General features: G+C 50.6%; 1 protein-coding gene across 1 annotated transcript; it reads right to left on the bottom strand.

Moving 5' to 3' along the window:
• Positions 1-24: 24 nt before the first annotated feature.
• Positions 25-15289, bottom strand: LOC142023079 (E3 ubiquitin-protein ligase TRIM39-like). Its single transcript, XM_075013662.1, has 6 exons — positions 14859-15289; positions 13031-13126; positions 5256-5486; positions 4083-4105; positions 2484-2599; positions 25-1001 (listed from the first exon to the last, which is right to left on the bottom strand). The coding sequence occupies exons 1-6, from the start codon at positions 15282-15284 to the stop codon at positions 439-441; spliced, it is 1455 nt and encodes a 484-aa protein (XP_074869763.1). The 5' UTR covers positions 15285-15289; the 3' UTR covers positions 25-438.
• Between the last annotated feature and the right edge of the window lie 833 nt (positions 15290-16122).

Genomic DNA, 16122 nt, shown 5'->3' with positions numbered 1-16122 from the left:
GAGACATTCAGTTATGCCCACAATAGTTCTTTATTGACTTTGAGTATGCATAATTCACAGTTAAAGCAGAAGCTGCCCGGCAAGTGGTGTGCAGTGTATAACACCTGGCTGCTGTAATTCATCATAAATCATTAGTTTGTAAATAACAATTCTAATAAGTCAGTTCAATCTCGCTCTCGGATGGCTAAAATCACATGAGGACCTCGTGCTGGGCTCTCCCACGACACGGTGCCTCTGTCCTGCTCTTCCATCCCCACCCCAGAATTCACTCCCCACCCCATCCCCTGCACCTCCCAGAGCTCAGACAAGAGTGAAACTGACCAGGCCTTTGGGGATGAGTTACCACTTCACCGGCTGGTTAATTGCACTCTTACATCTGCCCAGCTGTGCTGACGTGAAGGCGGAGAGGCAGGCTCCGCAGCTCGCAGACATGCAGTGCTACAGAAGGGTGCACTTAATCTCCTCCGCACCCCTGAGCCAGGAGATCTCTAGTGGCTCGGCATTCTCGTCACCCATGAAGGAGCCCGGACAGAAGAGAGGCCGGAGCGGGCCCAGGAACTTGTCGGTGAAGGTGTAAATGTGGTCGTGGTCCGTCACATTGTAAAATGTGATTTCTCCAGCCTCGTAATCCAGGAAAATCCCAACCCGCTTGGGTCTCACACTCAGGTGAAGGGAGGTCGGGGGGGAGGTGAGAGCCTGGTATTTCCCTTCGCTCTGCAACCACAGCGCCCAGTAGCTATTTCTAGGGGACAGAATAACATCCCCTTTCCTGGCGGCCAACTCCCTGCACAGCCCCAGGCCCCACTCTGTCTTGTCTCCCACCTGTACTTCCCAGTAGTGCCTCCCTCTGGTGAAGGCTGGAGCCCCCAGGACCAAGGGGGAGTCACTGAAGCGCTTGGGGTTGTCAAACGGAGCTGGCTGCTTCTTGGTTCCCCGTCTGACGCGCTTCTGGTTCTCGGACAGGATGAGTTCAGGATGAGCCGTCCCTGAATCCAGCGTCACTTCCATTGGAGGGAGAGCAAGGAATGGAAGAGATGAGCAGTGGGCAAGTGGATGCAGGGCAGCGCCCAGGGTTAGAAGAAACAATACAGGCAGAGACGGGGAAGCCAGTGTTGGGATGCTCAATTGTTATATTTCCTTAGCAATAGGGTATCAGCCTCAGCACTTGTTTATCCTCCATTGTGCCTAGGGAAACCATCGGGCTCCTTTGTCCCACAGAAGCACAGCTGTCTCCTGGGAGGATGGGGTGCAGGGGAGGGGGCACAGGGAAGTGCTCCTGGGTGCCTGCTCTCCAGCCGACATCCCTTACTCCTCACGAGGGGCAGGGGGTACCACAGCTGTAGGAGGCGCCCCCTAGGTACGCTGAATCGAACTCTGGCAGATGGACCACAGCAGGTACCTGAGACTGTGGGTATTAAAGGGGTAGTGCCCCTTTCTGTGGGCAAAACGGAGGAGTGGGTTTTGTCAGGGTTTTGATTTTGTTTAGCATAACTGGGCATTGCGGGTTACACACACAAAATGTTGTCACTACATACACACAAAAGTGAACTCTCCGAACTCTGGAAGGGGATGAAAGTGCGGGTTCCCTTCGGCAAGGCAAAGGCCTTAAGGAAGAGTAGAACCCTGCCTGAGGAGTTCCACCACCTTAACAGAATGTTACGCTCCTTCCCACGGTTCACAGAAGTACCAGGGAATGGGGGCAGAGTTTGGAAAGCGTCATTACTCTGCCCGCAGGACACCACGCAGAGCGGAAACCACAGATTGCAACTGGTGGCAGCTCTGGACTATTCCAAGTCTGCTTCACCGCTGTGAGAAAAGGAAGGACGAACAAGGCAGGTGGTGACAGGAGAAGGAAGCCAGGCTGGGAGCTGCTGAAGGATGAGTAGGTTAGGGAATCCATGCTGGGCACGGCTCCTTGGATAACTCTGTGCTTAAGGACTCTGAGGAGTGAGAAATGATTTGATCTCACACAGCCCCGGGAAGGTGCTGTAAAGCACAAACAACCTATGTGCAGTATCTCAGGGCCCTGTTTAACTAAAGGTGACCTGCCCCTTGGCCTAGTTAAACAAGTGCCCAAGGCCGGGAGGGTGTTCTGATTTCACTCTAACCCAGCTTATTCTGGTTTAGCACCACGCCAATGGCAGGAGGTTTCCGCTGTAGACCACCCCCTCTGACTCGGAAAGGAGTGTCCACACAGGGCATGAACCTCGCTCCTGCACCGGCTTACACCAATTTAAGTTAAAGCAGTGCAACTTTCTTCATGCAGCCAAGGCCTTGGTTAAAGTGCTGCACGCTTGTGCCACACTGGGCCTTAGTGTAAAGGCCTGGAAACTGCTATTACTGGTTCGCGTGGCTGTTGCTGGGATGCCTACAAGCCCCAGCCACGACCTGTGCACTAGGTCCTGTACAAAGCCCTCAGCCCAGGCCCCCCTCAGCTCACGGTGCAGGAGCAAAGCCCTGGAGCCTGCTGCTCCGCACTTTACCTTTGTATTTCTTCAGCATGTTCCTCATGCCCAGGCAGCGGTCTGGGATGCTGTAATTCCCCGACAGGACCACGGAGCACGCTTCTGGAGCCTGACGTGCTAGTTCAGCTTCACACCTGGCAAGATGACGTTGCAGCAGGTCAGCACAGAAGCTACCAGCTCAAAAATGTGGGGGGAAGGTGCCCCAGGGCTCAGTAGTTCAAAGGGGCCCAGAGCCACTCCCACTTTGACAGCAGCAGCAGCAGCATGAGCTCCAGGCCCCTTGGAAATGCCACGGCAGCGTGGCTCCGCTGTTCCACGGGGCTCTGAAGGAACGGGGGGGACGGCACCACAGTTTGGGTGGTGGTAAGGGCTGACAGCCCTTGGCCCCTCCCCTTCCACCCTTGCCCCCCTTCTGGCCTTGGCCCCGCCCTTTCCTTACTTGGCCCCTCCCCTTCTGCCCTCAGCACCACCCCTTCTGGACACAAAGTCCACCCCTCCCACCTGTCAGCCCTGCCACCTGGAGCCGGGCAAGCAGAGCAGCCAGTCCCCCACACGGAGGCAGTTCCACTGCGAAACATCTGCGTGTTGGGTGTCTCTGTGCTCACGCGGGACTGATTGCCGTGCCTATCCCAGCCAGCTGGCATGAGCCCGAGGCTGCTGTACGCTGCCAGCACAAGACAGGCAGCGCAGCCAGCTTAGGAGAAGGTCAGCGCAGCAAAAGGGGAACGCCCGACGCCCAGAGCTCGCAGAACAGCCCCTGTGCTGCTCCCCACCCCAAAGCTGGCATAGCGGGCATGGCCAGAGCCTCTGCGTGCCCTGGAAACCCAAGCACTGTGTCTGCCCATAGAACAATTAGCATCCCCCTCTAGGGCGGCACTGTCCTCCCCTTGACTGCGGCTGCAGACCAGAGCCAATTGTTTTATTAGCAATGGTGTCCATTGACTATTACGCTCATTTCAAATTCACAGTCGTGTCCCAGACGTCTGACTGAGAGAGCTGCCCTACAGGCAGGGATGAGAACTAAAGCAGGAGATCCCTGAGTCCAGTCACAGCAGCCTGAATTCTGAATGTAAATTACACCCAACGAATTGCCACAGGCCAAGGATTCCCTGCAGTGATTGATGGTTAGCCACTTCCAGGCTGAGAAAGAGATGAAATGAACACGGTTATTAACTCACCGAGGAACATTCTCAGCTCTAAGCAGAACAAGGCTGTGCATTTCTACAGCAGCTCAGTCCAAAGCAACCAGTAAACAACAGATCAGCCCTCAAGTGCAGCCACCTCTGGGTGGGAGCCAGCAACCAACCAGTACACAGTATGCTCCACAATGGAGGGTGGGACTTGGGTAAAGAGTACCAAGGAGAGCAGATTCCCTGCTCTTCCTAACCATGCCAGGAATTCTTTCCTATCCATGCACAGCAGCTGGGTCTTTTCCTGGTTAGGTCCCATTTTGTGTGAGCTACAGAAGATGTCTCTTTGGAAAGAAACAAGGGCTCAGTCAGCCCTGGAGGGCGGGGGCTGAAACCCATGTTTATGGGGAGACGGGGGGCTGCACACCTCATGCTTAGCCCCTTGAGGTAGCCAGGCCTGTTAACAGGAGCAAAACTGGACACATACCTGCTCAAGATGCTTTTAATGTCCTAAAAGGAAACAAAGAAAAACGATGAGTGCTTTAGCTTCTCCAGAGCCATGGGCGAGTCAATGAGACTTGCTCTTAATCCCCACAAGCACAGAGAGGAAGGAGGTCCAATGGTGGGGTCCCTGGCTTAGCACTGGGAGACATGAAAACAATTCTCTCCTCTGCCACAGGCTCTCTATATGACCCCGGTCAAGCCACGTAGCTCCGGCATGCCTCAGTTTCCCCTCTGAAAAATGGAGCTAATAACGCTTCCTGTGGGTGGGTGGGTGGTAGCTAACACACTGAAGGTTAGAAAGTGCTCAGCGGCTATGGGGTTGGATCATAGATGGGCCTAAGCTAGATCAAACTGCTTTTTTCACACCTCGAATTCTCCCCTGTGAGCTCAGAAGGCATGGTGGGTCTGTACAGGTACCCTCCTTCTCCTGGGGCCCAGAGGGAGCGGATGGCAGCCACTCGGCACCCTGGCAATTTCTGCCCTTGATTTTTGCAGTCCACAATCCAGACCCTGGAGCTGAGTTAACTGGGCGGGGCAGTGGCATGGTCCCGCCCCACCATGCGTGTTAGCTAACACAGGTTCAACGGCACTTCCTCTGCTCCCTGGAATGGGGCCAGCTGAGCTAGCGGGAGCAGGGAGCTTAGCTGCCACTGGGCCTCACTGTGGCACCGAGAGATCACAGCTGTGCTACGTCCTGAAACCGACCGTGTCCAGCCCATGGTGCAGCCCCTGTGCTTAACTGGCCCCTTCCGATGGGTGCTTCCTATCATCAAAGGGGGCAGGGAGCAGGCAGGACAACTATCCTTCCATGGTGGGTTGGACGCACAGGACATAACGCACTGTATCTTCCTACATGGGGCGGGGGGGGGGGGGGCTCCCTCTGCAAAAGTGGGAGCTGTGCTGCACTGGAGAAGAATCTTCCTCTGATGCTCCCTTGGAGCAGCACGACTCCGCATCCTCCCACAAGACTGAGTCAAAGCCTCAGGCACAAGCTGGTGTCAGTAAAACAGACAACAGAATGCAAAAGGAAGCACCAGATACACCCAGATTCCAGTGTCAGGGGTCCAACCCTAACTCCTGCACTACCGTGTTCCGGGATCTAAATCTCTTTTCCTTCAGCCTGGCGGGAAAGAGGGGATTTCTACCCCATGCTCACCCTCAGCATCCCATTTGCTGACTGCTGAAATTTCTCCCTTATCTCCAGGATTAGCTTGTCCACAGAGGATCTTTGCTGTAAAAGTTTGGCTACGTTTTCATTGATTTTCTGCAGGATTATCTTCTCTTCCTCTTCCAACTTGCACAGAAGCCGCTTCTCCTCCTCTGCCAGCAGCTGGTGCATCTTCCCAAATTCAGCCCCAATACTCTTTCTCTTTTTCTTAATGACATCCTTCCAAAAGAAAAATACATGGGATGTAAGACCTTGGTTTAAAATTAAAAAGTTGAGAGTGTCTTTGGAACCACAAGAGTAACTCAGAGGATATACAAAATCACAGTGCATCTTGAACAGGAGGTATTTACTCAACAAAACAAAACCCAACATTTCCACATAGCTTGAGTTCCAGCTTCGTCACCCTTGTATACCAGGGATGAGACATTAGCTGGAACTCTAGTGGCTGAAATATGTACTGGAAGTAAACATCACACCTCTCAGAGGTACAAACTTTATGACAGAGTGTATATATCGGGGCACAGCCACAGGTGGGCCTGAGTGAGCTCTGGCCCACCCACTTTGCATCCAGGCCTGCTGCCCGCCAGTCCATCCAGTGCTGCAACTGGAGAGTGGGATGGGAGCATGGGACATTACCCTGCTCCACCTGGTAAACCAGCCCAGGAAAGTGGCTGGGGTGCCTGGACTCACCCTGCTCTGCTCCAGCATGCCAGCCAGGGAGAGGCACCCCCCTTCCCTCCTGTCCTGCATCCTCCACCCCCCTATTCTTGCCCATACACCCTAAGCACCTCTCATTCTTGCCTACCCACCCTAAGTTGCTACACCCCGGTATATGTCCAGCAGCAAGGCCTACACTACTCAGTCAGAATAGATGTCTTTGCTAAGACACCAGGATTTCTTCACTTCAGTCATCACTCAAAAAATAACATGTGACCAGACAACTAGCCAAGTTACCATAGACAACAAAGGGGAAGGGAAGCAGATCAGGGTAAGTAATGAATAGAAGTGTCAGAGGTCTTCTGAGTAAGCTGCCCAAAATCAAGTCAGCAAAGCCTGGTGCTGTTCACCACAGGGCACCAAAGGGAACTAGGTGAAGAAATTGCAGAGTCACTGACAATAATATTTGGAAACTCCTGGATGACAGAAAGGTCCTGGAAGACTGGAGAATGGTTAATGTAGTGCCCATCTTTAAAAGGGGGGGAGGGGCGGGGACAGGAGGAGGAACTGGGGAACTGCAGACTGGTCAGCCTGGCCTCAACCCCGGGCTCTACTCAGCACTCATTAGGCCTCAGTTGCAGTTTTGTGTCCAGTTCTGGGCGCCACATTTCTAGAAAGATGTGGAGAAATTGTAGAAGGTCTAGAGAAGAGCAACAAGAATGATGAAAGGGATAGAGAACATGAGCTGTGAGGGAAGACTGAAAGAAATGGGCTTGTTTAGTTTAGAAAAGAGAAGACTTAGAGGGGACATGATAGAGGTTCTTAAGTACCTGAAAGAGGGTTACAAGGAAGAGGGAGAAAAAATTGTTCTCCTTGGCCTCTGAGGCTAGGACAAGAAGCAATGGGCTTAAACTGCAGCAAGGGACGTTTAGATTAGACATTAGGAAAACTTCCTAAGTGTCAGGGTGGTCAAACGCTGAAATAAATAGCCCAGGAAGGTCGTGGAATCTCCATCACTGAAGATATTTAAGAGGGAGTAGCTGAGTGAGTCTGTGGCTGAAGGAATGATTGTACCAATGGCCTATAGATAGCATCAGCCACTGAGGAATAGGAGGGAATGGCTCTGTGCGTTGGATGCAGCCCCCAAGGCTGCCAATGGTGGGAGGGAGAGAGAAGCAGCCCCATGGCCCAGCAATTCAAGGGGCTTGGTTATAGCAGGAGCTACCATGTCTGGAGCCTCAGGCCCTTCAAATGGCTGCCAGAGTGGAGCAAGTGGGGTAGCACTGAAAGGCTGGCTGAGGGAGGCTATCCTGCAGCCCTGTCCCTCATGTGGGCCTGGATCCACCCCACACCTAGCCCAGGGCTAATGACTGGCTGGGGATCTGTGTGAGAGGCACGGCTGTTCCCAGACCGGGCCCTGCCTCACAGCAGCTGCTGCCAACCCCCTGGTCCTCACTACATTCATGTCTGAGGCATGAGCTCCTCATGGTTAGACTGGAGGCCAAGGGGGAGAATCCACCCCATGGGGGACATGTGGAGACCCTGCCCACCTAGGCTTCTCTGTTTACTTCAGAGCCAGTGGGCTCTCCCCACCCCATCCTGGGGTGATCTGCCACAACAGGCATCAGTTGGGGTGGTGATGCTTGGGCTGCCATTGTTGCAGTGCAACCCATACATACACCTGGGTGTAGTTCACTGTCCCATGGAGCAACACCCAGACCACTCACTCAGAGCGAGCATGAGCCTCCTCTGCAGCCTTATATATACGTATAATTGGAGATACACATCTCCTTGAACTGGAAAGGACTTCGGGAAGTCACCTAGTCCAGTCCCCTGCCCTCTTGGCAGGACCAAGCACCATCCCTGACATCTATTTACCCCAATCCCTCAATGGCCTCCTCAAGGACTGAGCTCACAACCCTGGGTTTAATCAGGCCAATGCTCAAACCACTAAGCTATCCCTTCCCCCTTAGCAGGGAGCCAGCTCTCAAGCTGTAGGAGGCCCATGCACTAAGCTCCAGCAGTCCCAGGTTCCAGTCCGCCTGTGGGTGGTTACACCAGCATGCCAGCTCCCTGGGCTGCTGAGTCAAACCTGCAGTGTCACAGCATTGCCAGCTCTCATGGGTCCTCACGATGTTGGGCGTTTACGCAGATGTCACAGCCAAGGGCTGCAGGAGAAGTGCAGCTCTCAGTCTTCATCAGAAGCACAGAGAAAAGCTTCAAAATGTGAAGTGAATATGTCCAAGGAACGAGGGTGTTGCAAGGCTGGGTCAGAGCTTAATGTCCAGGCCAGGACCAGACCCTTCAGAGGAAGAACATAACATGTGTACCTACATGTACCATGACCAGGATCTCCTCCCCATTACTACACAGAAGTCTATCTGGGTGTCTTAAGAGATCCACAACCTTTGTGCCAGGCAGGCAAGTCACCACGAGTTGTGTGTCTGCACATATGTGTACACTCCGTGCAAGGAGGTCCTTGCCCTCTGAGACCATATTTGGGCATTGGAGATCAGACTGGCTGAAGTGGAGGAGCAGAGGGAGACCGAGGACACTGTAAAATGGTCCCACCTGCAGTCTGCCAGCCTCTGTGCTGTTGAGGAGGATGAAAGTCTCAGGGAAGGACAACATCCAACTGGAGCAGAGGGAAATGGTCCCATGATTGGGACCCTCTTTCCAGATGGTGTCGTGGTATCCTCGGGCACTGAGGAAACCTCTCTGGGAGAGAGGGAACTTCCATTAGTAGGAAGAGACAGGTGTTAATAACAGGGTTTCGATCATTAGAAACAGGGTTTCGATCATTAGAAATAGTCAACTGAATTCATGGTGACCAACAGAATCACCTGGTGACTTGCCTGCCCGGTGCAAACATTGTGGTTCTCTTGAGACATGCAGATAGACCTATGTGTAGTACTGGGGAGACACTCCTCGTCATGGTACTTGTATGTACTGATGACATAGGGAAGGACAGGAGAGAAGTCCTGGAGGCCAAATGTAGGCTGCTTGGTAAGAGATTAAAGTCCAGGACCTCCCTAGTAGCATTCTCTGAAATGCTTCCAGGTCCTCGTGCAGGGCCACTTAAAAAGATAGGGCTGTAGGTTCTCAATGCATGCATGAAGCAATGGTGCAGGGAGGAGGGATTTAGATTCATCAGGAATTGGAGAAATTTTTGGGAGAGGGGGAGCCTATACAGGAAGGATGGGCTCCACCTGAATCAAAATGGAACCATGTTGCTAGCATTTAACTTATAAAAGACTGTAGAGCACTTTTTAAACTAAGTGCTCAGGGAAACCAGAAGAGTGTGGACGAGCATGTGGTTTGGACAGAGACACGCCTAGAGGAAGGATCTATTAATAGAGATTTTCTATATCCTAGCAAAAAGGAGAAGATGGAAACTGGTAAAATATGAGCTGGATCAGATGATAAACAGTCAAATGAGAAAGAATCCCATTCAATTATATCACATAATGACAAACACCTGAAAAGTGACAAGTTTTTATGTACAAATGCTAGAAGTCTAAATAATAAGATTGGTGAACTAGACTCCCTTGTATTAAAGTAGGATCTTGATATAATAGGCATCCCAAAAACCCGGTGGAATGAGGACAATCAATGGAATACAGTCAAAGCAGGGCACAAAATATGTCAGAAGGACAAAACAGATTGTGCTGGACAGGAAGCGCTGCTATATCTTATATTAACCAAATTGTACCATATAATCTTTATGGATAATAAACGTGATGCTCTAATAATAAGAGTATAGCAGTGGGAATATATTAGCAACCACCTGGCCAGCCTGGTGATAGTGACTATGAAATACTAAGGGAGATTAGAGAGGCTATAAAAATAAAAAAAACTCAATAGGGCTGGGGTGTGGGTTGAACCTGTCTCATCCAACAACCTCAGGATCTGACCGGTGCCAGAGGAGAGAATTTGCTGGGCCAGGATAAGTTAATATTGTCTAGCAGCATTACCAACACCTCCGCTACTTACTGCACTCTTAGAAAACACTTGCAGGTAAATTAGAGCTAATTAACAGCACAGAACACTGCACACCAGGACTGGCGGCTGGAAACAAACTTTATGGGACCATGTAAATTTGGCCACAATCATAATAAGTGGTCCTCTGGTTAACTAAAATCATGCTGGATTATGGATGTTGCCAGATGATAGAGTTCCAGATTAGAGAGGTTCAACATGTATTTCAACTATCCTCATATTGACTGTGTACACATCACCTCAGGACAAGATGCAGAGGTAAAATTTCTTGACACCTTACATGACTGCTTCTTGGAGCAGCTGCTCCTGGAAGCCGCAAAAGGAGAGTCAGTTCTTGATATATTTCTAAGCGGAACATAAGATCTGGTCCAAGAGGTGAATATAGCTAGACTGCTTGGTAAGAGTGACCAGAATATAATGAGAAGTAACATCTCTGCAGCAGGAAAAATCCTGCAGCAGCCCAACACCATGGCACTACAAAAAATGAGATTATTAAACAGAAAAGAAAAGTTACAGTGCCAAAAGTGAAATACCTACAAGATGCATGGAAATTTTTCAAAGACACCATAACAGAGGCTTAAATATATGCCCAAAATTAACAAATATAATCAGTGAAACAGAAAACTGCTATCATGGCTAAACAACAAAATTAAGAAGCAGTGAGAGACAAAAGGGCTTTGTTTAGAAAGTGGAAGTTAAATCTTAATGAGTAAAACAGAAAGGAGCATAAACTCTGAAAAACGAAGCGTAAAATGTAATTAGAAAGGCCATAAACAGTTTAAAGAACATCTAGCCAAAGCCTCAAAAATGAAAAGCAAAAAACGTCTAAGTACATTGGAAGCCAGAAGACTGCTAAGCAATCAGTGGGGCCGCTGGACGATAAGATGCTAAAGGAGCACTCAGAGATAATAAGGTCATTGTGGAGAAACTGAATGAATTCTTTGCTTCTGTCTCCATGGCTGAGAAGATTCCCAAACCCGAGCCAAACCTTTTTCAGGAGACAAAAATCAGAGGAATTGTCCCACATTAAGGTACCACCAGAGGAGGTTTTGGAGCAAATTGATAAGTTAAATAGTCATAAATCACCAAGACCAGAGGATGTCACTCAAGAGTTCTGAAGGAACTCAGATGTGGAATTGCAGAACTACTAACTACAATTTGACAAAGTGGGTCTTTGCCCACAAAAGCATATGCTCCAAAATGTCTGTTAGTCTTTAAGGTGCCACAGACCTTCTTGTGGTTTTTAACTATAATCTGTCACCTATTATTTAAAACAGCTTCTGTAGCAAATAATTGCTAATGTATTGCCAGTTGGCAGAACAAATTGGAGGGGAAGGAGGGCAGACGGGCCACTTGGCCTCAAGCTCAATGGGGGCCTCAAATTTAGACACTTGTTCGTTTCTTGGCATTTGATAAGCTTGGCAACTTGTTTTTATGAGCATCCTTATTGGACCAAAATGTGACACACACTCTCAGTGTGTAACTTCTGACGACATATGCTTCTAGTGTAGACATAGCCAAGAGGACTAACATGGATACACCAAAAAAAAAAAGCAGTCCTGTAACACCTTAAAGACTAACAATTTTATTTATTAGGTAATGAGCTTTCGTGGGAAAGGCCCACTTCTTCAGATCCTCAAGGCTACACCTCTGAAACTATATAAAAATCCATTGCACCCAGGCACAGGGCAGGAAGACCTATCACGTTTCAAAATGCCATCCTGAGCCTTCACATCCACATCTGTCAACACTGCAACCAAAGGGCACTGTTATCCTGAGGATCACATGCTGTAAACCAGAGGTGTGCAAAGTGGGGAGCAGACTCCCTAAGGGGGTCTATAAGAGGGACGCAGCACATTCGGCTGCTGGGGCTCAGGCTCATCCATCTCATTAACAATGTTGAAATCTGCTACTGTTTTTATGTACATGTATTGACATTTATATACCAATTAATGTGATTTTTATATTCTACAGACTTATTTTTACACATGCTGAAAGGGTTTTTCCATAGGAACATAACCAAAATTTCCATCAGTTCGGATTACAGTAGACAGACTGGAAAGGCCTGCTAATTGCAGGGATGAAAAGTGGGCTGGATGTAAAAAGGTTGCTCACCCCTGCAGTAAACAAGGAGATTCACAGATTTCAAGGTCAGAAGGGGACATTATGACCATCTTCACTGCTCCCCTGTCTTCTACACAGGCTGTAGAACCTCCCCACAACAATTGCTCGAGTGACGCTCTAGAAAAACAGCCCAGCTTGACTTTGAAAGTGCAGGTGATGGAGAATCCCTTGGTAAATGATTACAGAGGTAAATTAACAAATAGAGCATGGCTCCCTCATCCAGCCATTGGCTCATGTTTCTCCGACAGATCGCATACCCCAAAGTAAAAGAGTTGTTGCCTATGGAAGTATTTACAGGATGTGATCAAGTCACCACCTAGCTGTCTCTTTGTTAAGCTAATCATACAAATCACATTAATAACCTGCCAAGTTATTAGTTCAGTCTCTGGCTCCTGTTATGCAGGTGGTATGGGCTGATGGTAACACTGGTACCTAACAGCTATAAAAAGTGAGAGAGCTTCACGTGTCAGATTCCTTCACTGTTGCTAAGGCTCCCTGTTTATTCTTTGTTATTGACTCAGTTTCACTTCTGTTTGCAGTCAGTTTCGTTTTCAGGCTTTCCCAAAGACAGCCATTTGCTTTCAAACAATGCTGGGGAAATAGTCATTGGCGGGTTTCCAGGTTTCCTCACTTTAGTCATTGCATCTGGTATTATTTTTAAAGCCTGAACTTCCAGATAAATAATGATTGACCCTCATTATTCTCCAGTTCCATTACTTCAGGAATTTCCCAGTATTTTGTATGGAGTTCACTCTGACTGTTTTCCCTGGTATAATCAGTTTCCTTTGTGTGGGTCTCTCAAGGCAATGGAGCATTTATTTATATACAAATGTTGTAATAATTTTTTTTAAGTTGGCCGAGGAGCAGAAGTGGTACCTGAAACTATTACTCATTCTAAAGTAATTTCTCTCTTTTTTAACAACTAGATTTCAAGCTGACAGTGCTCACTTAAACATAGGGATACACAGCAGAAATTCACTTGCCTTGCATTCCTGGGTTTTTGCCTTCTCCTTCAATTCACAACTCTCAATTTCACACACCTTTTCCAACAGGAGGTCCAGGGATTTCTGGAGTTTGATCTGACAAGAAAAATAAATCCAGTCAATTCTCCTTATCTAGTGACCCAGCTGCATGGATGTAATTTCAACTACTGTAAACCCCCAATATATGTAGCTTCAAGTTGCACATATCTTGGTTTAACGCAAGTTAAGCGCAACCTGAAGCTGCTCTGTGGCTGTCAGCCTGCCTAGCTGCCTACAGTTACGTGCAGCTAGGCAGGCTAAAAGCCCCTTCTCCCTGCCTTCCTCAACCCACCCAGCAGTAAGCCTGACAGCAGTGCCACTGCCGCTGGTGGAAGGAAGGGAGAAGCAGCCAGGAAACCTCTGGGAGTTGGGAACCAAGCAGCAACCTGGCTCTCCTCTCCCCTCAGCTTGCAGAGCCAGGAAACTGCACAGGGCTGCAGCCCTTGTCAGTTTCCTGGCTCCAAGAAGCCCCCAGAGCTGGGAGCCAGGCTGCCCCTGGTTCCTGGTTCCTGGTTCCCCTCCACTGGCTAGAGCCAGGAAATTGACCAAGGCAGCTGCAAGGGGAGAGTTAACATTCGGACAGTTGTTCCAGCCCTACCACCCAGACAATCCCTCCATTGAGGGCAGGCTGCTGCCATCTTCTCTCAGCTCAGGGGGTATTAACTGTGTCCCTGCCAGCCCCTGAACAGGCAGTCACAGGAGTGGAGACCATTGTCTGCAGCAGTTCAGTGACTTCTCATCCCGGGCGGGTTTCAGGAGCAAACTGTGCAGAAAGGGGCCTGTCATTCTGTCAGTCCCAAGTTGCTCCTATCTGTCTTTGCATGCCCTGTTGCTGCATTTCTGTGTGTGCTAACTGTATGCACAAAAACTTTCATTCTGGATTTGTGTGAGCAAAGTTAGCGATCAGTAAACAATGTAGATTCTGGCCCTGGCTCCTGATGCTCTGTGGCTGGTTTCACTAGCAGCCTGGGTGTTGCATAAGGGGAATACCTGTGTGCCAAAGCTGCTTGAGCTCCACAGCCCATCCTCCGGCCTGCAGTGCTCAGGGCATGGCCAAGCACTAGCTCTTCACCCCTGCCAGGACAACCCTTTGGGCTGGGGGCAGCTGGACATAAATTATGCTAGAGATCAAGTCAATCCCCAGTCTCCCCCAGAATCCAGAGGCTGCCAAGGTGAGGAACAGTCCTCTTGGGCCTCCCACCTCCTGAGCAGCACCCAGCCCAGCTCTGCACCTGGGCTACTAGGTCTTTCGCTAGAACAGGTGACTGGGAGTGAAATGGTTTAAGGGGATACGAATGGCTCTGGAGAACTGCGGCACAAGAAATGGGGGTCCAGCCCAGGGTGCTTGTTGCGATCTGCTGGCTGCTCTGCACCCTGCATGGAATGAGTGGCTGAGGTAAAGTCCACATGGCAAAGCGGCCATCACAGCTGGTGCCAACTGGGCAGGCTCAGTTGGCAGAGAGGCCAGGAAGTGAATGGGCCTTGGAAACTGAATTACCCTCTCTGCCCATGCACACACCTGCCGCTCCATAGGACTGAGTCATAGCTGGTTAGGGGGTGTTCCCAGAATGCAGAAAGCCTGGCTGCATCCCCTACATGGGAGATGGAGGGCTGTGTCAAGGTGGCTGTGGATAAAGGGGGGGCCTTGTTATGCAGGTTGCCAGGGTTTTTCTGGGGGGAGGGCGGGCGTATTCCTGGGAGGGGTTCATCCCAGAATTCCATTGTTAATTTCTGAAGGCTCCAGGATGACGCTAGAGGGTTGGTGACCCTCACCCCAGCCCCCCTCTACCTTGTATGCCGGGGCCTCCTCCTCAATGGGGTAGACAGTGTGTGGCCGGTGCTCCAGGGACTCTCGGCAGACCACACAGATAGCCTCCCCGTCCTCCTCGCAGAAAAGCTTGAGCCTCTCCTCGTGCTTCTTGCAGAGCTCTTCTGGTGCCCCCCTGGCTGGGGACAGCCGCAGCTGCTTGATGCTCTCCACAATATTGGCCAGCTGCTGGTTGGGCCTCACATTGCTCTTCTGAAAGGCGGCCCGGCACTGTGGGCAGGACAAGGGCCTGCTGGCTCCCAGCCCCTTTGCCTGGCAGTACCCAGTGATGCAGGCCCTGCAGAAGTTGTGCCCGCAGTCGATGCTCACAGGGTCAGTCATGTACTCCAGGCAGACAGAGCAAGTTGCTTCCTCCTTCAGCTTCTCCATGGGGTTCGCAAAGGCCATGGCCACTGCTGCTGCTGCCCTGTTGCAGTTCTCCGGTAACTTTCACTTTCCCCTGGCACAGGGGAGGAGTCACTTTACTGGCACCGTCGGACCTATGACAATCTCCTGAGCCAGCTCAGCACTGGCAGCTGTGACTGCCAGCAAAGCTCAGCCCAGAGACAGGGTGCTGGAGGGAGCAGTGCAGGTGCTCATCGGCACAGACCTGCACTCAGAGAGCAGCTCCGCAGGCCAGCCTCAGACAGAGGCATGGCTGGCTCCATTCACCCACTAGACAGGAAAATGCCCTTTGCCCTGAAGGGGACAATTCTTAGAAGTGGCCTGGATAATATGAGGAATTTGGGACTGGTAAAGACAGCAGCACATCCCAGCACTGGGTTAGGTGTGTGGTGTCACTCAGGCCATGAAGCTTTCAAGGAGCTCATGGAAGTCCTGGATTTTGTGAATTTCCAGAACCGCTGAGGCTTCTGTGGTGGCTGGTCCCAAAAAGAGCCACCCATGTAGCGGGGCATTGACTGTTGCACCAGCACTCCTTGAGCGTCCCCATGCAGCTGAGCCCAGGCTGCCCTGGTGCAGTGGCCTGGGAGCAGCAGCAGTACCCTGGCCACCCTCCCACAAGCAGCAGTAGTAGAGACCTGGACCACCCCTGCCTGGAGTAGCTGGAGCCACAGATTTTAGGCTCCCCACAATCCAGAGCAGCAGCAGCACCTTGATCTTCACCCCAGATCCAGCCGCAGTATCCACAGGGCCCCAGAGTGCCAGCCACAGTAAGACCCTAGAGGTCCACCCCCACATGCAAACAGCAGCATCCGCAAGAACACTCACCCAGCATCAAAGAGTA

This window comes from Carettochelys insculpta, chromosome 19 (assembly GCF_033958435.1).
Source record: "Carettochelys insculpta isolate YL-2023 chromosome 19, ASM3395843v1, whole genome shotgun sequence".
Lineage (NCBI taxonomy): Eukaryota > Metazoa > Chordata > Testudines > Carettochelyidae > Carettochelys > Carettochelys insculpta.
This window is presented reverse-complemented; position numbering and strand designations above follow the sequence as displayed.